This window comes from Pseudorasbora parva, chromosome 11 (assembly GCF_024679245.1).
Source record: "Pseudorasbora parva isolate DD20220531a chromosome 11, ASM2467924v1, whole genome shotgun sequence".
Taxonomy (NCBI): Eukaryota; Metazoa; Chordata; class Actinopteri; order Cypriniformes; family Gobionidae; genus Pseudorasbora; species Pseudorasbora parva.
The window spans coordinates 10,369,380-10,396,303 of NC_090182.1; the positions used below are offsets into that span (position 1 = coordinate 10,369,380).

The window sequence follows — 26,924 nt, forward strand, 5'->3', positions numbered from 1 at the left end:
AATAAAAAGTTTACCCCTCAGAAAAATGTACTTTCCTCTCTTGTCAACATGAGCGCGGCGCGCGCCGTCACGTCATGTAAGGACACACACTTAAAAGTAATCGGTCAGGTCGTTTACATGGTGAAAAAAAATTAATAACGAGTATGGAAGAGATTCAAGCTGTGCTGCTTTTGCTGGTTATGTATAGGTTTACTAAAGAGGTAATTAACAACGACAGAAAAGAGCACTAATATGCAGATTCAGCAGCATGCAGCTGCAGCATATTCAGAAAGCTTGTAAAGCTAGATTTAAAATGACAATGTATATTATTATCAGCTATTACGGACATTGCACGTGAGATGGCTGAGACGACCGCGCGCCACCAGACAGAGAGCAAAGACTGATATTTACTGAACGTAGACCGAACCTCGCAAAAGACTTTTAAAAATGCCGGTTGAACTGCGTGAGCTCAACCAATCAGCATGTTCAGCGCCCAAGTCCCGCCCTCGAAAGTTCCTGAACTTTGAAAAAGTACTACCTCGCGAGCAGGGCCGTTTGGAGGGGGAAATATTTACCCGGAACTTCAATTTTACCCTGGTTCCTGCGGTCTAAACACACGAAGTACCACCCAAAGTTCCTAGTTCCTGTGGTGGAAACGGGGCTTTATTCTTTCATTCTGACCATCCTCTGTTGTGTCAATTGTTTTGTTCTGCCTGTTCTGTAAAATAAACGTTTGTTCTTTTTTACATACATTCTAAGTATCGTTCATTCTCTCTTGTTTTGTAGAGCGACAATTATTCATTCTATTGTTTATTCAAAAGCTTTCATTGGTTCTATCAGTTGTTCTTTCTGTCTGCTGTTCATTTTAGAGTATTGTTTTCTGAACAGGAGAGTATTGTCATGTTCATTCAGTTTTTGGTATTCTATACTGTAGCTATTGATCATTTATTGTGTCTTCCATTTGTTCTATTGTTCATTCATTCTATTATTTTCTCTGTTGTTTGCTCATTCTGTCATTCTATATGTTGATTGTTTGATCTGAAGATGATCTAATGAAGAATTAGTTCTATCATATAATTTATTTATTTTTTGACTGTCACTATTTATCATTTGTTATATATATATATATATATATATATATATATATATATATATATATATATATATATATATATATATATATTTTTTTTTTATATAAAACATTTTTTTATATATTTTCTATCAATCTGCAGTGCTCTCCAAATTGGAAACACCCAGGGTTTTCAAACTGAAGTTTTGAAGAAAAGCATAATTGTTTCTTGGCCTAAATGCATTACAGTTACTTGCAATGATGTTTTTCTTCTTGATGAGATTAACTCTAGAGAGGAGCATTTTGCTAAATGTATTCATCATTTTAAATATGCATTAAAATGTTTAATGTCCTTCAATATTTAATGCATGTATGAATAAATCTGTCAAGTTTTTTTTTTGACAGCCACCATGTATAAACAATTGGAGTAAAAAAAAAATGTAATGGTAAAGTTTATATTACAAAATGTCCCACAAAGATGGCAATATCCGAAATCCTTGTCCTTCTGGGGACATTTTTTGGTCCCCATGAGGAAAATATCTTATAAATCATACAGAAGGTTTTTTTTAGAAAGTAAAAAATGCAGATTGTTTCCTGTGATGGGTAGGTTTAGGGGCAGGGGCAGTGTAAGGGGATAGAAAATATGGTTTGTACAGTATAAAATCCATTATCCCTATGGAAAGTCCCCATAAAACATAAAAAAAACACTACAGGTGTGTGTGTGTGTGTGTGTGTGTGTGTGTGTGTGTGTGTGTGTGTGTGTGTGTGTGTGTGTGTGTGTGAGTGTGAGTGTGTGTGTGTGTGTTATGCAGCACTTAGTTGTGTATGCATGTTTTTTTCCCCCTCTGTCTTCACAGGCTGTGCTGTTCATAACTCTTGTTTCAGCCTTCAAAGCCTTTGGCAGATTAACAGAGCCACAGAAGAGTGTGATTTAGCCGCTGTGGTAATTTATGTATCTTCCCTGGCTCTGCGATTCAGCTTCACACCTGTTGAGCTCCCACAATCAGCTCTGACTCCCTGCCAGGGCTGCCGCGGGTCAAACGGCCTCTGTATAAAAGGCAATGGCCGCTGATGCTTTTTGTATCGTGTATGAAGAGGGCCGGGATGAATGCCGTTCCTGAGCGGAACAATGAAACTTGCAGATCAGTGTGAGATAGATAATCGTTGGTCTTGGCTGCTAATGCAGGGGAACTGACACGCACCTTCTTCGGCAAGCTACTTAGACGCAGATGGCACGATTCGGAAGACGCCGCAAATGTTTTGCATTAAAGCCTCGCGATGAGAGCAAGACAACAGAATTATGACAGAGGTGCAGGGATGAATGCTTTGAGCGTTAATAAAGATGTCATGTGAAAACATCAAGAGACACAAAGTCTCATTTTCAGCCAAGGTGCTGCCCTCCAGATGTGCGCGAGTCAAAGAAGAGATCGGGCCGTAACCGGGGCTGTCTGCCACGCCACTTCCAGCTAACAGGCACAACCTTAGTGCACGTTTGAAGTGAGGGCCAAGAAGTGTCCCGGCCCTTAACAACCAGCAATTTATTACAACACCGTCCTGCTGAGAGCAAAAGGTCAGAGGTCACCTGGTGAACCCCATAAAACCCCACTCTCTTGTTCTTTTTTCTTTTCTCTTACCCCAACCAGTTTTCCTTCAAGCCAGCCTGTCTTCCTCGTGCCTTTAGCACCTGTTTAGCACTTTGGTTCCTTTATGGGGTTTGTCAGGTTGCTCTTAAGTGTTTCATGGTTGCGGTTCAGGGGGGAAAATAAGTGTTGGATACGGTGCCAAAGGTAAGACGTGTTGTTTGGTACGTTCCAATCCATCAGAACTGTCAATGATCCTGGCATCTCATTGGCTTATATCCCTAATACAACAACCATCGTTCCACCTTTCAACTAGGATGCTTGTTGGAAGCTCCTGTGTGATATTTTACTTTCAGAACATGACAAATTTAGGATTTCCCCTGTGAATAGACTGTCTCTCTCTAAAGCGTTCATTTGCGATGTCCAGTGATTACAATGTGGCAAGTTTTCAGAAATGTGAGATGGTAAAAATGTTTTTTTTCAGGGGCTGAGATGATTTTGCTGCATCCTCTGACACAGCTGGCTCTGGCTTCAGCATGTGGTAATGTGAGAGATTCTGGTTAAAGGCCAGCGAATAATTTCAGCACAGCATGGACGGTAAAATTTGGCCCACACAGACTACAAAATGAAATGGGGGGGAGTCCCTTCCGCCTAGTACTACAAATGTTACTGGCATCGCCTTAGACCGAGGTAAAACTGTGCCCAAAATCCTCCGCTTTGTCGTGAAAATGTTCATGTGCCGTACAGGTTCATTCAGCATGGAAACGAGAGAGGGGAGGGCAGAGAAATCAAAGAACGTGTCCGCCAGCAAGATTTACTACATGGCTGAAAAACAATGTTTTCGCTTGTCTTATAACCAGAAGCTGGGAGAGAGAGAGGGAAACTAGAGAGAAAGATCGTGTAGAAGGAGCGAGAGAGCGAGTTCAAAGACTGGCTGTTCTTGTTATCTGGCTGAAGTGCAGCAATAAAATTCCAACTTCATATTTCTCAAGATTTCCTGGTGCCGGCACCTCCGTAGATGGACCTGTGAGTTTGGACAGTCAAACTGCATGTTTGGCCTTTTTATGCTTCCATTTATCAAATCCAGTTCATATTTTCCTTGCATAAATAGACAAAGTGGGCACTCCAAGATCATTGTGTCTCAAGGTATAGAAATTGTCGTCTCTTAGTCAGAATCAAGAGTTGAAGTATTGGTTAGTTAGCATGACCTTGACAGCCCCGTCCGCTAGATGTTGCTACACCATCTGGTTCTAAACAACATATTTCTCCATAGAATACCATAAATGCTATTTTTTTTATTATATCATAAAAGGGTGGGCTTTATTGATGTTTCCCTTGAGGAATTTATTGCTGTGGCATTCGATACTCTAGAGAAAGCATTAATATAAAAATAGAGCAAGAACAAAAGCAATAATTGACAACAACGGACAATGAGATATAGAAGAATATGCCATTCAGATCAAAGGGAGAGTCATTATTACAATGCAAACTATTCAAATGCCACATCGAGTCTGTCAGAGGTCTATATTTGTCCAGAGAAGCTGGCTCTTCCTCTCAGGAAATGCCAGTGAAATTCACCTGTTGCCTTTTACAAACTGGCTTCATAACGATTGTGTTTGTAGACTTTAGACATAATTTGACATGTCAGATAGTAGTGATAATGTTATGTAAAATTTGACCCTACTATGTGGTCTTATGTATTTTTTAGACTGGTTATTTTAATGTTTTAATGTATTTAATGTTAAACAACATCCTGGGTTGTACTCTCTTTTGACTAAAGCTGATATGGACTAATGTACACCACAACCTGTCAACAGATACACAAACACAGCATTGCTGTCCACCTGCTGCATCCACGTCACTGAAGTGCTTGTAATATTGGCGAGCGGATGGATGTGTAATGAGAGTGGGGTGGATGTCAACCCCTGAGTGGTAATAACCATCATTTTCTCAGAAGGAGAGTGAATCTGACCGTGACCTCTGATCCTTAGAGAGTGATTACTCTCATGTTACCGATTATGCCGAGATGTTGATTAATGGCCTTTTTTTTTTCAATTATGGGTGTGATTTCTATGGAAGATTGTTTCCGAAATTAAAAAAGTAATTGCAACTTTTCAAAAGTGTGTGATATCAAGTCACAATTGTGAGTTATAAAGCCAGAATTGTGTGATATAAAGTCAGAATAGTGAGATGTAAAGTCAGAATTGTGAAACTTACCATTTTGACTTTCTAACACACAACTGTCCCCCTCAGATTTGGACTTAATGACTCACAATTCGGAGAAAAAAAAGACACAATTATCTTTTTAAATATTTAGTTCTGCGGTGGAAACAAGCTTCCATAGAGTTTATCAACTTAAGTTCAAATTATGGTAGATGTCACTATACAAATAGTTCCATAATTTGAAATTGGATTGGCCAAGTTTTAAGCTGTTGACCTGTGACACCTGTGATCAGTTGGAGGTAACACGTTACATGCAGTTGCTGTAGTAATAACTATAAATTATGCATAATTGCATGCAACTAACACTAAACCAAACCATATTCCATATTCATAATTCTAACCCTATAGTAAATACATGTAGTTAATTATTATTACTCAGTACTTACACTGTAACACAAACACCATAAAATAAAGCGTTTAATATGAATTGTAATACTTGGAGGGAAAATGTTTGCATCCTTATTAATAAATTAGCATTGTATTTTATTCATATATGCTATATGTTATTGTTAAAACAATATAGTTTATAAATAATATAAATTTAAAATAATAATTTTTAAATTGCTTATATTTGTCATATTCATTCAAAATCTTTCCAGGAAGTTTGTTTCCGCAACAGAATAAAAAATAAAAAGGTAATTGGTTTATCTCACAATTCTGATTTTATAGCATGCAATTGCGATTTTATATCTCACAATGCAGAGTAAAAAAGTCAGGATTGCGAGATATAAACTCGCAATTGTGAGAGAAAAAAAGTCAGAATTGCAAGATAATAAGTCGCAATTATCTTTTAAATTGTTGTTGTGTGTGTGTGATATATATATATATATATATATATATATATATATATATATATTAGTAAAAGATTCTTGTGGTCTACTGTTTAGCATTGAGTTTTACTGTACATTCATGCTGGCAGTATTTCTAGAGTTGTTGTGGCTTTGCAAAGAGTTTCTCTAGCAGACAGCGGAGACAGAAGCAGGAACCTCCGTCACACCGCATCAGAACTCTAGCCCAGACAACGCTGTCAGCATCTTACTCGGTGTCTCCTCCGCTGGGTCGCCATGAATCACGGAAATTGATTATGCTGTCACGTCCCAAATCCTGCTGCCCAGGGCTTGACCGCACTTGTGTGTGACTATCCACGGTCAAGCCTGCTTAGGAGCTCCGCAGCCAGTGACCGTGGCGAGGGGCCAGCCCTTGAGGATGAACCTCCAGGGTCAGCAGGCCCGAGAGCGTGGAGAATGGAAGAAGATCTTTCACGTCGACTGCAGGGAATGAAGACGTGCTGCTTCGCATACCAGAGCCAAACGCTTCTCTTGTTTCCCCTCTCTCTCTATCTCCACTTGGCCTCTCCGTTTCCTCGCCGCTCGGCGACATCCATCTTAATCAGATGCTGACGACATCATCTTTGAGAACGGATTCCGAGACTCCATGGAGACCAGACCATCATTTTTTTTCTCAGCAGCATTTTTTTTGGTCAGTTGATGACCACATATTTCAGTTATTCTGAAATATCTGCAAAAGATAGAAAAAGAAAATGAGGTAATGTTTGTTTTAAGTTATTTACAACTGTTTACTTTCTGTCCACGTTTCACAAGAGATTTAATGAACGCTAGTTATTAGTGATATTAGTGAAAACAAGCAGACTTCTTCTCTCTGCTAGCTTAGCACTCTTCCCCTGCTCCCTCTCTAATGGCTTCTGCAGATTGTTGTTCTTTTTTATTGTAAATATAAATCTCCTGTAACAAGCTGAAAACACCCGTAAATCTTGAGCCGGTTTCACATCGCAGGAGTTTTTTAAGGGTCAGCGTTTCCATGGAGACGTGTCTATCAGCCCTTCCCTCAACCCAAGCGGGCCGCTTAAAGACGATTGTTGTGGCACCAGAACAAAAGCAACTTTGTTTTTCCTTTAAGACACCAGCGATAATCAATTGGACTTTATGTAAGATTCTAAATCGTGCAAAGCATCTGCTTTTTATACCAAGATTGAGTTTCCACAGTGTTTCAATGTTAACCCAATAAAGAGCCGAGAGAGCGTAAAGGGTCTTGTTAAAAGCACCTGGTCCTCTCTGTCTTCCGTGTCCAACGCTAGCGACAAACTGTGAAGGAACCAGATGCGAACGACTCGCGCGCACAAGGGGAAACGAGATCTGTGGCCTACGTTGAAAAATGGTTAACAGAAATGGAAGAATAGCTCGAAGTCTAATTAGTCTCAAAAATGAGCGCAGCACATCTGTCAAAGCATTCCTCGTCGAATGTGTTGGCAGTTTGTTTTTCGAGTTCATTTCCAGAGCTGATAAAATCTTATCTTTTAGGTTTTTTTTTTTTTTGTGCGCGTGAGAAATGATAAAGTCTTATTATGCACGTCAAGAACTTCTGGGAGTTCTGGCATTGTTGTTGGCTGTGGCGGAAACATTTTTTCTTTTCTTTTTTTTCTTTCTTTTTTTCTTTCGTAATTTCTCTTCTCTGAAATTAAACCGGTACTCTTGGTTGTAGCAGTGGGTCCTATAGATGTCAGGCCGTCGAGTGCAGACTCGTACTTTACTTTGGCCTGTGGTGGTCACTCTCCATAAGACTGTCATTAAAATGTCTTTGGTGATTAAAGGGACACTTTAGTCCAGGCTTTTTTGTCGTTAAGTCGTCTTACTTGGGTTACCTCAGCACAAAGAAAGCAAGATAATGTCCACTAAGAGAGCGCGCCATGTGCCTGTAATTTGACCTGTGAACTTTTCAGGTTATGATATCAAGTGTTTTCTGAAGTCCTTTTCTGTACTATATGAAAGTACATACTTGTTTTTGTATTTACTGTAACAGTGCAGTGTGTTGTTTTTTCTCTCTCTCTTAAAGGAACAGTCTATCCAAAAAAGACGATCATTTAATTTATTTATAGTTTATACTACATTTGTAAAATCTATTTATTATTACTTAGTTTTAATTTATACATTTGGTTATTCATTCTATCCATATTAATCTGATCTTCCTCATCTTACATTTTTTTTACTGTTTATGTACAGTACTTACTGCTTGTAACCTTTGTAAGAGGCATTTCTTGGTTGGAAAGTACTATACAAATAAAGTTTATTAGTATTATCATATTAACGTATCTTTCTTTCATCATTCTTACTTCTTCAAACAACATTGGACCTGATCTGATCCAATGCTTGAATCATTATCACGCACGGGGTTATCAGTTAGATGTGACGGGTCCAAATCTAAAGTTGTATGTTAAAAGTAACATAAAAGTACTTGTATTCACGTTTTCAAAAACAATTTATTCCAATAAATGATTTACACTTTTGTGTTTAATTTTTACAGGATTATTGCTTTAAGATTTTTATTATCCTGTAGTGTTTGTTTTTATTTTTAGACTATTCACATTTTCTTTTGTCGTTTGATTATGATTAATATATTTTGATTTTCGGACTATTCTTATGCACTGTAAAACAATCCCTAAAACAATCATTTCTATGCCTTGCAGGAAAATGGAAGTTTGACACATCGTCTGCGTTCTCTTCTGTAAACCAATAAGTAAGTAAATCACTTTTAAGTTAAGAAATTCTAAGTTTAAGTAAGTGCTGGCACAAATTTATTTTGTACTTTTTTTAACTTAAAATTATTGACTTTCTTTGTATGCACAAATAAAGACTTGGAAAGTCATACAACTCATGTTTTGAAAGACATGAGGGTGAGCAAATGATGACAGAATTTTCATTTTTATGTGAACTATCCTTTTAAGATTTAGCATGGAAGTATAATGCCTAAAAATATGTTTTATTACAGGAAATGAACCTGCAATGAATTAGCTTGACCCCAATGTGAGGACACTTCGTTTTATTCATAAAATCTCAGGCTTTCAAAATGTTATTCATACCTCAGCCTGTGAGGTTTTTTTTTTTTTTTTACAACTTTACAGCATTATATATTTTGGCCCAGTCTCAATTTTACCAGCCGTCAAAAATGTTCCTCAGCATACACTCACAGACACACACACACAGTCCAATCGCCACTAGAGAGTAATGTTGTATAAAAGGAAAGAAAGAGTGGGTGAAGGGGGGAAAATCTCAACACTTGTATAAATTTGTCAGTCAAAGTTTTTGGGGCGGATCCAACTGACAGTTTGGACTGGAGTGTGTTCTTGATAAAGGCAGCGGTGCCTGATGGGAACCATATGCCGACTCTCTGAATCAATGAACCGTAAAGTTTAATGGAGAACCTCCAGGGTGACCCTGGCCATATTCAGGTGAAGTTCTCTGTATAATGATGTATAGGGAGGGTCCGGGAGTGTGTCTCCTTTTCTAAGTGATCCATCTCTCCCACTGCCATTAGCGAAAGGAGCTTAAAGTGGCCCGTTGGAATGGAAAATAGATGCTGTCCGTTGTTTGATGTGTGGAAGTGTCACTTAAAAATGTTGGTCTGTTATCTCTGAAATTTTGTAATGTTGATTCAGAGGTCATGCCATGTTCAAGTGCTCTGATGCATTGATGCATATTTGATGAGGTACTTTTGGCGTTTATCGCTGAAATGGATCTGGCGTTGTTCATGAAAACGTATTTGACGGTGTAAAAACGGATCCATCTACTGGCTCTGCCCTAAAAAACTGCTGTTTGTGCCATCTTGGTAGATTTCTTCACAAGTAAGTGATAAATGTCGAAACGTTAACTTGTACGCTGCAGATGAATGTTGCTCCACAAACACTCTGAAGAGCAATCAGAACGATTGAGCAATGATACAGCTCTCGGAGACGGCCAACTTTCGGCCTATTTGGGATGCGATTGATCCGAAGCCAAAAGCGAAGTGCGTGATTGTGCAGCTCTGGATGTACGGGGGAACAACTGGCAGTGATTAGCATGCGTTTGAGGATCTCCTCGCAGGACGTGCAGACGATCACCGGCATTGGACTCGGGGTGCCCGGATCTGGAGTCGTCCCTCTTTCAGCACCTGATCTGTTTCGCTGCAGGGGCGCCTTGTTGGGAGTGCAGGATATGTGGATGCTGTTTTCTAGCCCTCTATAGGCTTGAGAAACACTAAACAGAATCAGGACCGGGGTTCAATGAGCTCTTTGATCTCCTCGTCTTTCTTCACTGAGAGGGATGCTGGGGTTTAGTTATTATAAAAGGAAATTTGACACTTCGTGGAGTCGTCGTTGTCCGCCCACGTGATGCACGCGAACAAATGGTCTTGTGGTTTGAAGGACTGTGGGATACAAACATTCCAACACATTTAATTTTCAAGGGCAATGCTTTTCCCCACACTATTTTTGTCTTGAGATGCACTCAGCCATTGCCTGAATCGGTATCCGCACTGGGTTATCAGTTAGATGTGGCTGGTCCAAATTTAAATGTTGTATGTTACTGGAAAAGTACCGTAAAAGTACTTATGTTCACTTTTTTAATTTTATTGTATTACAATAAATGGTTTACACTTCTATTTGTACATTTTACAGGATTGTTGACTGAAGATTTTCACTGCAGTTAGTGAAAATGCTGCTACTATACATTTATACAGTAGCTTTTCAAATGTCTCTTTATTTTTTAGACTACTTTTTTAATATTATTATGATTATTTTGATCAGACTATTCTTGTGCACTGAAACATAGTCACTGAGATATTTTTCTATGCCTTGCAGGAAAATGGGACATTGGTAGAAGGCCTCTGCTTTCTATTCTGCAAACCTGAATAAGTTGGCAAAACTCAAAATAATTGAGGTAATCAGTTGCGTCATTTATTTAATGTTATTAAATTCAATTTTTAAGTAAGCATAATTGAGAGAGTTATATTTTGTACTCATACATTTTAATCACTCTTAAAATATTTGAGGAAGCAAATTCTGTCATTTTTAGGGCTAAATTCTCACTATTAACTAGTTGATTATTAGCATCCTTATTACTTGGATATTGGCTGTTTATTAGTACTTATAAATCACATATTAATGTTGTATTCTACATCCTTTAATCCTATCCAATACCTAAATACTACAAAAACTATTAATAAGCAGTAAATTAGGAGTTTAATTAGACAAAATTCATTTGTCTACAGTAATGTGTTACCACAAATTAATACATTTAACTTAAAATTGTCATGTAATCTCAACTTAAATATGTTTAGTAGTGGAAACTTGGCTAGCTTTAACTAGCTAATTCAATAAATGATAACTTGATAGTTGGTATGCATTGATAACCATAATTGCTGGATGAGTGTAACAATATTGAATATATATTTTATATCTGTATTTCATATATCAATTCTCAAACCAAGCTCACGGTTCATTTGTCATCATGATGGTAATCTACATCAGAACCTCTTCTAAATTAGCAAAACATTAAACACTACTAAATCTCCCACTTAACATTAATTAAAAAAACAAAACAAAAACTTATATAACACTTAAATGGTTACTTTGGGGCGGCAGTGGCTCAGTGGTTCATGTAGGTTGTCTACAAACCAGAAGGTTGGTGGTTCAATCCCCGGTTCCACCTGACCAAGTGTCGAAGTGTCCATGAGCAAGACACCTAACCCCAGCTGCTCCCGACGAGCTGGATGGCGCCTTACATGGCTGATATCGCCGTCGGTGTATGAATGGGTGAATGTGAGGCAAAAATGTAAAGCGCTTTGGATAAAAGCGCTATATAAATGCAGTCCATTTACCATTTTTTTTTTTTTTACTTCAGCGATTTAAAATTAAGCTTTGTATCAGTAGAAACCCGGTATATTCGAATTATCGTTAATAGACTGAACAAACGCTGTGAATGAATTACCTCAGGTCTCGTGATGAATGTAATCTGACTCCTGCTGTGTTTGTGCCGTGACTTTTGTTCGGCTCACTCACACTTTATTGAACGGACACGTTCAGTTTTTAATTGTAGTGTCTATTCTCTAACTGAACAAAATGATTGAATTACTATGAGTGATAACCAGTAGCGGTGGCTTTGGGAGTGGCCTCGTTGGGCAGCGAAGCAAGAGCATTCTGGGAATTGTTGTCTTTCATCCCCATGAGACAAAAATACATGTTCTATCTTTTCTAGAGTCTAGAAGGCACCAAATTCAAAAAATAATTTCACATTTTTACTACATTAATGACCCAGTTTAAATACACATTCATCTTCCCAGCGCTGAAGTACCCCTTTAATTTTAGCATTTACTCTCCCTTTTGAGTTTCATGGCAAAGCAAGCTGGGAAATAGAAATCCCAGCCCAGTTTCACTTTCAGTTAAATTTAAGTTTGTCTAAATGAAAAGAAACAGGCTCGTTAAACTAAAAACAATGAAACAATTGACCCTTCGCTAAGCCCCGCCCCCCGTAGTTACTGTTGCTACGCCTGTCAAGCTTTCGCGCCTGGCACGTCTATTACAGTATGTATGCGCCGGTGTCAGACATTTCCGAGGAGATAATTAGTCATTTCTGGCAAACAGGGGAAATATCTGAGAGAGTAAGAAAAAAGGGACTGCAGTATGTATTTGCGGCATATATCCGTGACATATTATGCAACCGATTACAGAATAATTTCAATAAAATTGAAGCTAAAGCCTATGGTCTCAGTGCAATCAGCAGCTGCCTCATATGTATGTTCATGCACAACAGGGTAAGTAAAATGAGAAAATAATCGAATAATTATAAATCAAACAACTTATCAATAAATCTTGTGGAATAAACACAAGACATTAGCCTGAAAACTTTGCAATGATTCTCCGGCTTAACGTTATATTTAGCGCGCCGGGCTACTGCTCACATGTCGTGTGTCTATAATCTACTCCTTGGACCTGGCACTAGCCTGAGATTCTGACCTGAGCCATTCATCAAAAACCACACATTTACTGAAACCTTATAACAGAAAGCCAGTCTCTCAAACATGATGGGTTTTATTAATATTATAAACACAGCCACTGCAACAATCCTTATGATGAAGGTCTTAATTTGCACACATTTTGTCTAAACAAAACTACAATACAAAACTAATAAATAAAGCTAAGACAGTTCTTTTTATAGTCTATATACTGCATCATATGTAATAACTTGCATCAGTGAAAAACCTCATGTATTTTCAGTTTGTTGAAGCAAAGGTAGGTGTTTTTGTTAATCCTGACGACATTTAACGTTGTGAATGGGGTCTCACACACACTGCTTGATTCAAGGCTGATATTTCTTACCTTCAGTTTTACGTTACGAAGGAAAAAAAAATACACCATCTGTCCAAACTTTTAGGATAGGCATCAGATTTGCACAATCCATACGCACAGATTTGCTTTGGCATGTTTCCCTCGCTCGAAAGCTTGACAGACCTTCCGTGCCTAGTTACGGTTGCTAAGCCATGATTGGCCTGTGGTGGTATTCGGGCGTGGCTTAGCGAAGGGTCAATTCAGATTACTTAAAATGTGTCAGTTGTGAATTTAAAGGAAAAAGAAAGCTCTAATTACTTCAGTTATTATTTTGAGCATAAGGGTTTACATAAATTAAGCCCTTATTTAAAAAAAAAAAGTTCTTCGTTGTCTGAGTCATGGAATTAATTTGTTTTTCTTGTGCTTTCTTCATCCTGAGGGCCAGTGTGGCTACAGTTCCTGCCTGAGACCCGCTAAATATCAGTCTTAAGTGCTCTACAAATCCTGTTTCAGCATCTCAAGGCTGCTGACAGCCACACCAAACATACATACATTTCTTTGGAGGAGGAGGGAAGGAAAAAGAGCTGTGGTTTTCAGGCTTTTGACCAAGAGCATCTGCTGCTGATCTGCTTTTATTTTCCTCATTAAACTTGCTGCTTGTGCTCAGAAATGGCTGCCGCTGTGCATTAGCTATTCCTGCCCGAGAGGCAGTGCCCACAAATCAGTCCGTGAGAGGATTCCGAGCCAGAGCCGGTTATCACCTCCATTAAACTTTCAGCAGCCATTTAAGAGCTTTTGGAAAAACTGTAGATCAGAAAATGAAGGGAAAAAAATGACACACGCTGGTGATGATCGTCTTGCCCTCAGGCTTTGGTGCGACTGTTTTTCACACGCTCCGATTTTCCATGCAAATTGTGGATAAATCGCCTAGCCATTGTGTGTGAAGAGCATTCTGGGGAAAAGAAGTACATACTCAATAGCACTCTTCCTCCACGCACAGGGCCTTCCAAGCACCCAGCTGAGCTGAAGTCTTTAAGATTCTGCCCGAGTCTCACACTTCTTAATACATCTGTCAGGTCTTGTCAGGCTGTCTATGACAAGGTGGATCTTTCAGGCAGTAAAGTGCAATAATGTTCTGTAATTTCCCACATCCTCCTCTAATCTTAGCTAATGAAATTGTCATCCGACACCGTGTTTGAAGAGGACTCGGGAAAGCGGCTCTCTGTAATTGACTGGATGCAGCAGTCATCCCCAGACTCACATCTATCATCTAATCTAGTTATTGCACTCACAGAAAAAAGACAATGTTGCGCTGTTTCATTGCTTTTTTTCTTCTGAAAGCATTTCAGTAAATAAATTAGCCAAGCCAATATCAAAGCATTTATCTGTTCTGTGTGACGGATTTATGTGCATTACGGAATAATGTTTTTACTGCCGATAAGAGCGACGCAGAATTCTGCTGAAAGCTACAGTGTTGTGCTTTCTGTGATACGTAAACAGAACTTTCTTAATATCGTATCGTGAGATAATAGTATTTTCCAAATCTTAAATAAACGATACAGAGCAGAAGCCTGTCTTGCGTCAAGCCATAACACAATTTATTAATATGAAAGAAATGTCCAAGTTTAAGTCACTTTTCAACTCATGAGATAAAATGAAATGTTAATGGATGTGATTGATTACGTTTAACGTTGTTGTTGTTGTTTTTTCTCAAATTGCCAAAGATAATAGTTATACAAGATTATTTCATTTAAATTTAGATTTCTTTCCATAAAAACAAATCTAATGTGTTAGTATGCAATTCAAATATTTTAATTGTCCGCCCCGTAGAAATGCATTACAGACTCATAGCCTTATCAAACCGACCCGAGGCTTTGTTTTGACTGACTGCGGGTTAAAAGGTCAGTCAATGTAAAGTTATTACTCAACCTTTTGGAGGAGTGGTTGAGATCGCTCTTTATTGAGAAAGTATGTTCTCGGCGGACAGACTCCGAGAAAGACAGCGATTTATGCTATAAAGAGAGAGAAAGCACAGACGTGCAGCAGCTCTACACATGTGCGCTGCGCCGCCTGCTCATAGCCGTTGTTAAGGCATTTTGAACTGATTTTTGGGGATATCGTAAAGCAAACGATAAATTTGTACTCCTGTCAGGAGGAGCTCTGCTCTGACTGCCGCCTCGTGGGATCGAGCAGGAATGCTATATATCCAGAGCCGTTTGCAGCGAGAGCACTGTACGCCACAAGCCCCATGACATTATTAGGGTGCCACAGGAAATCACTCTTCTGTACGCTCACCTGTTCCCCTGACGTCCTGCCGCACTATTTAGAGTCAGAAAGATCTATGTGGAGTGAAGGAAATTGAGCATGCGACTTTTCAATGTACAACATGCTTTTAAATTTGTTAGTATTCATGCGGCTCACTTATCTCTGTGCTTGGGGTTTGAACAGGCTCCAGAAAGATCTTGGCATGCGCGTATAGCAGAACTGCCACGCCGTATTGCTGGCCTACGATGGATGCCTCCAACACATGGGTTTCATGCATATCTCTGCACGTCATGTTCGATTCAGATACGTATTTATTATTGAACTCTTTTAGCGTTGGAACAGGTCAGCGCAAAAGGAAAATAACGCCGGACGCCGTTCGCATCCGCGTGTGCCGCAGAAGTGTGAAGCATGTGTTCCCACTGTAAATAGATCAATAAAGCGCATTCCTCCGGGGGTGCAAATGTTGAGAAGGGCCGGATTCTATTGTGCTTTGAGAGATTAGCCAAAGCGAGCCTTGCCATGAAATTTCATGGCGTGAGAACGGGCTCTTTTGAGCGTCGGGAGGTTGAAGGTGGTTTCTGTGTGGCGTGGGGTCCTCTTGTTTGGCCCCAGGCAATAAAACTGAGATTTCTACTGTACCTGCCAGCTGAGCTTCTTATGATATCCGAGGCGCACACAGAGCGTTGCATTCCAGAGGAAGGGCTATCAAAGGCTCGGGCCCTCTGTAATGACATCAGAGCCCTCTGTTGTGAACAGGCGTGACGGCTCTCTGGACGCAAGTGCGGTTTCACAGACCGTAAGTAAATCGTGCACAATTACAGTACCAACAGCTAGTCGGGCGGCCTGCGAGTGATCGCTCACAATGCCTGCTACTGCGGCCTTCCCCTTGAAACCTAACAGTTTGTACTCGCTCACACACACACACACACACACACACACATACACACACACACATGCTCTGTCCTGGTGATATTAGGAGCTGTAACTCTTACAGCAGAGATGGTTGTAAATGTTGTGTGGCATGTGGTATCAAATATTTATGGCTGAAAATGAGAGTGGGCTGTAAATGGTAGGCATTAGGTGGCTGATGTTATAGGATCTGGAAATATTTGATTAAAATGTTTCTTAGTTTATTAAATGGTCTGAAATATGATGCCACAGGACTGTTTAGATCTAAGACTTTGTTGTACTAAATTGTTTCCAGCTTTATTATGAATCATCTGTTTGCCTTTTAAGACATGCACGTATGGCAAAACATATTTGAATGGTGATAATCAGTCTTTTTAAAAGAAGATGACAAGTTCGAATCAATTGATAGCATCTGTTGCATGCTTTTGACTTACTAAAAAACATATTTTGTTAGTAAACAGATCAAGCTTGAATTTTTATTCAAGCATTTAAATGAAAATTATGTCATTAGGGGATTTCACGCTGGAGGAAACTTTACATAGTTCCTAGAACTATTGACCAAAGTACCCAGATTTTGGCGTGTTTGCACCACAGGAACTAGGAATGATTTTAGTTCTATTATTTTGGGGGGAACTAATCAGAGTAGACTTCATAGTATGCATTTGTCTAACCTAGTACAATAGTGGGGGGTATGCATTGACGTCACTTTCCCGCTAGAAAACGCCACCTCAGTTCGGACTGAGTGGCAAAAGAGCTGCTGTATGAATGGGTTTAATAGGGGATACTGCTAAAACGTAAGTAAAACAAATGATTTTAAGTTTAAATAAAAGGCTGGACTCAATATAAGTGTTCCTAAAAACTTATTAAAGATCCAGTGATCCATGGATATTGACATGCAGCCAGGAATTGTGCTGGGCAGTGAGCACAGGGCCCACTAGAGGATGCCAGGCCCTCAAGCCACCTTCATGAAGTTCAGTTTCTGATTGTTTGGTCAAAGACATTTCACACCAGTGGCCTGCTGGAGATTTTGTAGGGCTCTGGCAGTTATCATCCTGTTCCCCCTTGCACAAAGGAGCAGATAACGGTCCTGCTGATGGGTTAAGGACCTTCTATGGCCCTGTCCAGCTCTCCTAGAGTAAACCAGCAAACCTTCGGGCAATAGCACATATTGATGTGCCATCCTGGAGGAGTTGGACTGCCTGTGCAACCTCTGTAGGGTCCAGATATCGTATCACCAGTAGTGCCACTGACCTAGTAACCTAGAGTAAAAACTAGTAAAAAACAGTCAGAAAAGATGAGTAGGGAAAAAATGTCAATGGCCTCCACCTGTAAAACCATTCAGATTTGCCCATCTAGCAAAGATGTTGTTAATTTAATTAACACCAAATTAGCTACCCTCCTCTGCTACTTAAAGGGTTTGTTCACCCAAAAAAGGAAAATTATATCATGAATTACTCACCCTCATGCCATTTGACACCCAAATTGGTGTGTCAAATTTGCCATTTCAAGCCAGACAAACCAGACCCACATCAAGATGTTTGGTCTGGAAACTCACTATTAACAGGTTTCAATCCGAGGGCCGTGAGAAACGATTGTCTTTCAAACTCCATCTGCAAGCAATTGAACAGCACTACAACCAACCAGAACAACGAAGGTGAAGCGGAGCTAGTTTACAGATTAAACTTTCGCCGTATCCGGTCGGCAAAACTCTGAACACATCTTCCCTTCTTAAGAATAATTTCAGTGCTGTTTTTTTCTTAGAAAAAAGCTTAACTCCAAGTCTTCCAGAGTCGCGGCCAAAGCTGATTCGAAAGACCGCCGTTCTTCAGCTTCTTTATTTTCAAGTAGCACGCAACTCTGCCGTCATTATGTTAAGCCCACCCAACGACTCTATGCGCAATGTGATTGGCCTGACCAGAGTTTGGTTTTTACAGCTCAAAATTGTATTGAGAGTTGCTAGACTACACTCGGGGCAGATTAGATTTGCTGCCGCTTTGTTACGACTTCTTTAGTGCCTTTATGGGTCTTGAGAGAGGAAATGACATTGGTGTCAATGAAGGCCTTTCTGAGCCATCGGATTTCAACAAAAATATCTTCATCTGTGTCTGAAGATGAGCGGAGGTCTTACGGGTGTCGAACAACATTAGGGTAAGTAATTAATGACAGAATTTTCATTTTTGAGTGATCATAACTGACCAGATCAATATACCAGGAGTTTAACTAACTTGATGCTATTTTCTGAGTAAAAAGTGTTTTTTACATTTTTTTGAGCGGTGTATATCATCATACCGTCCAGCCATAAAACTTCTATAGTTTTTTGTCAGTGTTTAATAAAAACATAAAATTAGCCAGAATATACAATAATACATATTTATTGATGAGTTGTCAGTACAATATATAAAAATGCAATATGTAGGCTCTGATTTTATTCCAAAATTCAACATATTGAGACAAAACTATAAATTTAAATCCACTTTTTACTGCCTGGAGTCAGGTTTTTTCTTTGAATTGCAGCAATCCATTGACTTCTCTTTCTGAAGCTTTCGGTAGTAAAATATAGACTACCTCAGATTTCTTGAATCTCAAAAGCTCAACTCTCTTTCTGTTTTAGATGTATTTTGTGTGTTTTCTGCAGCATTCACGCTGAAAACCCTTTCTGTCGCTCAGTCTTTTTGCCACTCAGTGCAGTGGGCTTAACCGCAGTGACTCCAGGCGATGGTGACATCACACACATATCCAGCACGTAAAACACAAGCATCCCCCATTTTTTTAAAAAAAGCCGTCTCCACACAGATTATAGCCTTAATATTTACTCTACAAACTAACTCTAGTGAGGAAATCCAACGCAACTTTGAGTGGACCGAGCGAAACATGATTACTTCTGCTCAGCTACCGACATTGGACATTAAACACTAATACTTTTTCATATACTGTCCATTTTCTTTGACATTAGTTCCATTCTATTAGTTCTATCCAATCTATGTAGTCACAGGACTGTCAAAGGAACACTCCACTTTTTTTGAAAATAGGCTCATTTTCCAAGTCCCTTAGAGTTAAACTGTTGAGTTTGACCCTTTTTGAATCGATTCAGCCGATCTCTGTATCTGGCGGTAGCACTTTTAGCATAGCTTAGCATACATAATTGAATCGGATTAGACCATTAGCATCGCGGTCAAAAATGACCAAAGACTTCATTTTTTCAAAGATAATATTTTTCCAATTTAAAACTTTACTATTCTGTAGTTACATCGTGTACTAAGACCAACGGAAAATGAAAAGTTTAGATTTTTAGACCGATTGTAGATAGGAACTAATCTCTCATTCCTGCGTAATAATCAGGGAACTTTGCTGCCGTACCATGGGTTAGGCAGCACATTGATATTACACAGAAAATTGTTCCTTGCTATATTGGTCTTAAAAAAATTGCAACTTTTCATTTTCCGTTGGTCTTAGTACACAATGTAACTACAGAAGAGTCAAGTTTTAAATAGGAAAATATAGTGAAGTCTTTGGTCATTTTTGAGCGTGATGCTAATGGTCTAATCCAATTCAATGATGTATGCTAAGCTATGCTAAAAGTGCTACCGCCAGATAAAGAGATCGGCTGAATGAATTCAAAAACGGTAAAACTCAACAGTTTAACTCTAAGGGACTTGGAAAATGAGCCTATTTTCAAAAAAAGTGGAGTGTTCCTTTAAACAGATCGTACAATTAATGAAGACGGGAGAATGTGAGCGATCTGTGCTCAGGCTCTTCCATTCCCAGCCCCATCAAAATAAAGGTCTACCACGCAGTCAAAATAAAAGTCACAATAACACGAGCGGCTTACGTCATGGTACGTCAACTAACCCTGGTGGTTAGTTCCTAGAGCTACTCGGTGCAAAAGCCCCTAATAATTAATCACCCTCATGACATTTCAAACATGTAAGACCTTCGTTCATCTTTGGAACCGAAATAAAGATATTTTTAATGAAATCCGAGAGCTTTCTGACCCCACATAGACTGCAACCTTACCACCTTCAATGCCCAGAAAACCCATCACTGTTACCGCTTTGCATTTGTGGCACGCATAACTCCATCTGAACCATGAAGTTGCTTTTGGACAGTATTACATATCAACATATCAAATTTCATAATATTTGTCTTTATTTTGTACCGTCAATTGCTTTCACGTCCAATTGATTTTGGAAGGCACTGTCTCTCTTGCACCTGCAACCTGCAGAGATCATAAATTTATCAATATCTAAATCTTTGTAATCATCTTCCTCCACAGAGATGGATATCACCCCAGCAGCCTGAGCAATCCTCTTCCAGGGTTTTCAGTATGAAACCGAACCCTGGGAGCGTTTCGACCTGCGCTTCAGAGAGCAGAGAGACTGATGTGCTTTTGAAGATGATGACAGATATACAGGGCCTTGATTTCACTTGATTAAATGAAGCAAGAAACTCTGTGATGCATCATAGAAAGGGACCATCGTTCTCTCCTGAAATCTCTCAGACTTGAGGTCATTTCGTTAATCACACACTTAGACCTTCTGAAGTCACGGGTTAAAACATCACAGCAAATACTTTTTTCCATTTTTGGGTTCGGTGCTGGAAAAAGCAGCTTTCTTTGAAAATTCATAATAAATGATACATTTTTTGTAGCGTTATCAAAGGAAACATTGTTCCTAATGAACACAGTCTGTTGTCTTTTGGTGACTTTTCCTTCCTTGTGAGAACAAGAGACTTTTACTCTCCTGGCTTTTGTATTCAGTATGACATGCCAAATGTTTACAAAAGTGTTTTTGTTTTGTTTTTTTGTTTTTTTACATATTAAACCTGTACTTTGTTTTACAGAAACAAGAGACAGGAATATTAAAGGTGAGAGTACAAATTGTAAATTTTTCATATGCCATTTTAACTGGGTTACCCTAATGTGTATTTCCCATTTAGAGGACCATTCTGAGTAAGATCAGACCAGGCCAGGCCAGGCCTGTTTTATAGTCTGTTCCTTGCATGCAAAACTCAGTTATTTCTGAAGGAAAAACATCTTGAAATATGTCTTTTCGGAATATAAATTCTTATTAAATATTCCCAGATCAATGGAAATAAACGTCTCTGCTGGGGAAAGTTTCGGGGGAGAGGAACTGAAATGGAACACCACCTTTTTGCAGTATGTGTTTCTTGACAAATGGAGTTGTGTATTAGTCTGTTCTATCAAAGCTGATTGAAAACTGCATTTCTGCTGTTTGCTCACATTAATTGTGGCCATATGTTAATGTTCTGCTTTCTTTGCTTCTTTTTAAGGAAGTATTGATCCAGGTTAGGAAAAGGCCTCTCTGTTTAATCAATCAACAAATTCTTCAAAGTAGCCAGCTTTTGCTGCTCACTCTGGACATTCTCTCAAATAAGCTAGAGGTAAGGTATAGGCAAATATTTTCATAAAAACTTTTTTTAGCAATCAATTATAGAAGTGGTCTAAATATTTAAAACATGTACATATATATGTCTTGGGACCCAAAACATGTTTGTCCAATCATTGCATTTGGTCCAAATGCATTGATAGGATATACCTGTCATTGTTTGTTATATAGTATGATATATTACCATACCTCCTTTTTTATTAACATTTTGAAAATAGTGCAAAAGTGTTAAGCGCCACAAACAGTAGCCGTTCCTCCTGAACCAAAACGGTGAGCTAACTAGTGTTGTAGTACTCTTGGTCTTGAGACCGGTCTTAAGACCTTTTTTGAAGGTCTTGGTCTTGTCTCTGTCTCGACCGCATTTGTACTCAGTCTTGTCTTGGTCTCGGACTTAGAGGACTCGGATTTTATCTCAAGACCACAACTGTGAGGATATCACTAAATTGCTGGTGCATTGTCTGATTTAACATCATTACTGTGATTGGATGTAAAATGTTCTGCTTAAAATGCAATCAATAACTCCTTTGTAATGTGAATTATTTTGTTTCTGTGCTGCCACGTTCAAAAGTAATGCAGCATCATCTCAAAATTGCCCAATATTTATATAAATAGCCAAATGGAGTTTTTTTATATTTATAACAGAATATAATTAAGCAATATCACAAGAGAGAGAGAGCTGTTTTCATGAATATAAGCGTGATTGCAAAGGATATTGATTTATACAAATGTTCAATAAACAAGAAGTTAATACTAAATTACATTTTAAACTGTGGCTTTGCTAATTCGGCAACGTTTCATTATTAAATGAATCAGCTGCTTTGACCGAAATTGGTTTAATAAATGATTCTGTGAATGTTAATGTTTTAATGTTAAATTAATCTGAACATTATTTATGAAGGTGTAATTGTACCAATTTTGATGCAACTTATGTGCCATGAATTTTATATTCAGTGATTTGACTGGAAAAAGCCTTATAGTGTCTTGCTATTCTAATTACATTTATTCATTAAATAAAAGTAATTTCTCAGATAGTAGATATAGATCTTTTAGATTAATTTAAGGAGTACTGCTCTGGTCTTGCTCTCGGCCACGCTGGTCTTGGTCTTGTCTTGGTCTCAGCACACGCTGGTCTTGTCTTGGTCTCGGCCCACACTGGTCTTGGTCTTGTTTTGGTCTTGGCACACACTGGTCTTGGTCTTGTCTTGGTCTCGGCCCACACTGGTCTTGGTCTTGTTTTTGTCTTGGCACACACTGGTCTTGGTCTTGTCTTGGTCTCGGCCCACACTGGTCTTGGTCTTGTTTTGGTCTTGGCACACACTGGTCTTGGTCTTGTCTTGGTCTCGGCACACACTGGTCTTGGTCTCGTCTTGGTCTCGGCACACGCTGGTCTTGTCTTGGTCTCGGCACACGCTAGTCTTGTCTTGGTCTCGGCACACACTGGTCTTGTCTTGGTCTCGGCACACTCTGGTCTTGGTCTCGGCACATGCTGGTCTTGGTCTCGGCACGCTTGTCTTGGTCTCGTCTTGGTCTCGGCACACTCTGGTCTTGGTCTTGGTCTCGGCACACGCTGGTCTTGTCTTGGTCTCGGCACACGCTGGTCTTGTCTTGGTCTCGGCACACACTGGTCTTGTCTTGGTCTCGGCACACACTGGTCTTGGTCTTTGCACACGCTGGTCTTGTCTTGTCTCGGCACACGCTAGTCTTGTCTTGGTCTCGGCACACACTGGTCTTGTTTTGGTCTCGGCACACGCTGGTCTTGTCTTGGTCTCGGCACACGCTGGTCTTGTCTTGGTCTCGGCACACACTGGTCTTGTCTTGGTCTCGGCACACGCTGGTCTTGGTCATGTCTTGGTCTCGGCACACTCTGGTCTTGGTCTCAGCACACGCTGGTCTTGGTCTTGTCTTGGTCTTGGCACATGCTGGTCTTGGTCTCGTCTTGGTCTCAGCACACGCTGGTCTTGGTCTTGTCTTGGTCTTGGCACATGCTGGTCTTGGTCTCGTCTTGGTCTCCGCACACGCTGGTCTTGGTCTTGTCTTGGTCTTGGCACACACTGGTCTTGTCTTGGTCTCAGCACACGCTGGTCTTGGTCTTGTCTTGATCTCGGCACACATATGTCTTGTCTTGGTCTCAGTACACACTGGTCTTGTTCTCAACTTGGTCTCATTTTAGGTGGTCTTGACTACAACACCAGAGCTTATGCTGCATTCATGCCATATCATAACTGTAATGGCAACCTGTGAGGAGCTGTTCACGTCTTCAGACTCAGTTTTAGGCTTTTCTCTATCAACACTATCAACGCTAAAATGAATCTGTGGCAGTCAGGTACAAATCCGAGCTCTAACTCTGTTCTGACTGTGTGCGTTCATGTATCTGCTACTGCTAGCCACTCCGAAATTGCCTACCCTACCTTTTAAGTCAAGAGTGTCCAAACACTCATTTGTAGTATCTAGAGAACCATAAATTCAGTGTGAACTACACTAAAGAGTGTAGATCATTCTAGAACATCTTGCCTTCTTGCTGTCTAACTCAGAAGAAGTTGTGCTTTTGGCCAATAAGCTTATTGGCAAAGGTATTCCGATACAGAGCCGATGTACTCAGGGCTGCACATCCTGTATGGGTCCAAGTGAGTGGGAGTTGAAATTCCTGCTGATGGATGGCTGGTATGGGGCCAGCGTTCCGGATGGGAATGGCTGCCCAGTGCTGGGATGCTCTCCCAAATCCCCCACTCCCCCACCCCCCCCCGTGAAACTGTCGCAGCTGCCACGTCCGTCACCTGAGCATTCCCGCTTTTTCATCGAACAAACTGCAATCAGGCCCTCAGCGGCTGACCTGACAAATTGATTTGGAATCCCTTCTGACGATCCGTCCCTGCCTCGGATTCCCTCTGCGGTCAGCATCGAGCCGAGTGGGGCGGAGATGAAAAAATAACTGCCTTCGCTATCGTTCCTGCTCACTGGGGAAAACGATCAAAGGATGAGTTGGAAAATAAATGATTGGACCTAGATGGAGGACAAAAAATATCACTTGCAGATCTTTTTTTAAATGTATTTTTTATGCATTATTGAAAGTGTAGTAGAAATGCTGGTGACATGGGAACTAATTATGGTTAGTGGGGAAAATAAGATCTGTTTTAAATAATAGTGTAATGATACTAAATCAGGCCTGCCATGATCATAACATTTTGATGAGGAGTACTGGTTATTTTATCATGTAAGAGTGTAAGCTAAACACACACACTTTAAATATGTTTATTTTTTACTTGCATATATAAATTAAAAAAAATTTTTTTATAGAAATATTTAATAAGGTTAGAATGACATAATACTATTTTTAAAACCTCAAAAAAAATATATATATATATTATTATTTTATATATATATATATATATATATATATATATATATATATATATATATAAATGTATGTATGTATGTATGTATGTATGTATATATATATATATATATATATATATATATATATATATATATATATATATATATATATATATATATATATATATATATATATATATATATAATAATATATATATAATTTTTTTGAGGTTTTAAAAATAGTATTATGTCATTCTGCATGTGTGTGTGTGTGTGTGTGTAAAAAAAATTGGAACTGAGTGAACCTGAATATTATTATAAGAGCAATAATATATAAATAATATAAACAAACCTGAAATTATAGTTTTTACAACTGCATATAATTCTAATATTTATTACGACATCAATATAAATAATACTAATAATAATTAGTATTATTATTTTCTTTAATTGCTTCCATTATTTGGATGGCAATATTGGACAGTAATTGCATAATAATTACAATATTGCTCTTTTTTTGTAACCGAGTAAACCTGAATATTATGTTACTAAAATATGAATACAATTTACTGTTGCATATTTTTCTATTTTTTATTTCAACAACAGCAATGAACAAACTAAATAATAACAGTAATAATAATAATAATATATTAATGATATAAATAAAAAATTAGACAATATTCAGATTATAGTTTGTCATGATTATTTATCTAAATGTTATGTTTCTGTCACATGCTGCCATCCATATAATGGAAGCAAAAATAGAAAATAATAATAATAATTTGTATTAATTATTAATGATGTTGCAATGGTAAATATTAATATTAATTGAAATTATTTTAATGTGATATTAATAATATTTACCATTGCATATTGTTCAAACATGTATTAAATAATTAAACATGAATAATAATAATAATAATTATGTTTTTTTTCTATATTTGCTTCCATTATTTGGATGGCAGTATGTGACAGGAATGTGGCAAAGTATAATCTGAATCTTGTCTAATTTGTTTTATGTTTGTGCAATGAGAAGAAAAACCCACCCAGAATAAGATTTTCCTTTAAATGGCTCACTTGTAATGCCCACCTTTACAGCTTAAAGCCCACCTTGACAGAAAGAGAAGAGAGAAAAGATGGACAGAAAAAGAGAGCGTTAAAGAAACCGCTCAATAACGTAATTCAGCGAGAATACAGCGCGTCTCGGCACTCATTCTGGAGACATTGTGCTGTCAGCGAGACACACCATCTCTGACCAACTGCAGCTGATGAGCACATATCAAATTCAGCTTCTGTGTCTTCCCTCTTTCTTTCTCTCTTGCTCTACCACCTCCCTCTTCTCTCTTGAGGAATCGTTTCGATGTCTTCTCTGACTTGCTAAATGATGATGTTTAAATCTCCACACAGCTGCCATGCCAGATCCACGGCAGGACCCGGTAATGATTGAAAAAAGTGAGAAACTCTGTCAGTCGTCCAGATACACTACTGCTTTCCCACGAGACACCAGTCAGGGGGTGAGTGAGACTGAGAAAGAGAAATCCGAAGAGCTAAACTCATTTTAATACTCATCTTTCTTTTTCGCCAAACTAAAGCCAATAAATACCTAAGATACATACTTCAGCATTTACTTACATACATGCGCGCGCACACACACACACACACACACACAGACACACACACACACATACACACACACACACACATTTGTACTAAAGCTTAATTTGGTTTATTGGCTTGGTAGGTGGCTCATCTCCAAGCATAACATGTTTCTCCTCAGGTTGGAGAGCTGGGAAATCCGAGAGGCAGTTCCAATATAAAAAGTGAGAACTGGTCTGGCCTCCACACCCCGACGTACCACAAAGCTCCTGTGTCCTTTACAGTGGAAAAAACGTGGGGGTTGCCAGCCATGATATTTAATTTCTTCTGACCCTTAACTTGCCTTTTTGGTAGCTCTGTGCTTGAAAGTTAAACCAGGAATAAAACGACAAGCTTTCCGCTCATGCCTACACCATTACTGGCCTGTGGTCATATTAATGTCTTAAAGGGGGGACCAAATGTTATGCCAG

The 26,924-nt window shown here is 39.0% G+C and overlaps 1 protein-coding gene across 1 annotated transcript in view; it reads left to right on the plus strand.

Annotated features, from left to right (window-relative positions):
- Nucleotides 1-26,658, plus strand: part of LOC137092073 (uncharacterized) — a 40,244-nt gene extending 13,586 nt beyond the window's left edge. The window contains exons 3-9 of the mRNA XM_067456345.1: nucleotides 1,906-1,991; nucleotides 3,376-3,654; nucleotides 20,960-20,983; nucleotides 21,201-21,275; nucleotides 21,410-21,520; nucleotides 26,266-26,372; nucleotides 26,636-26,658. Of these exons, the coding sequence (XP_067312446.1) occupies nucleotides 1,906-1,991; nucleotides 3,376-3,654; nucleotides 20,960-20,983; nucleotides 21,201-21,275; nucleotides 21,410-21,520; nucleotides 26,266-26,298 (608 nt within the window). The 3' untranslated portion in view covers nucleotides 26,299-26,372; nucleotides 26,636-26,658. The remainder of the gene's footprint in view (nucleotides 1-1,905; nucleotides 1,992-3,375; nucleotides 3,655-20,959; nucleotides 20,984-21,200; nucleotides 21,276-21,409; nucleotides 21,521-26,265; nucleotides 26,373-26,635) is intronic.
- Nucleotides 26,659-26,924: the final 266 nt, after the last annotated feature.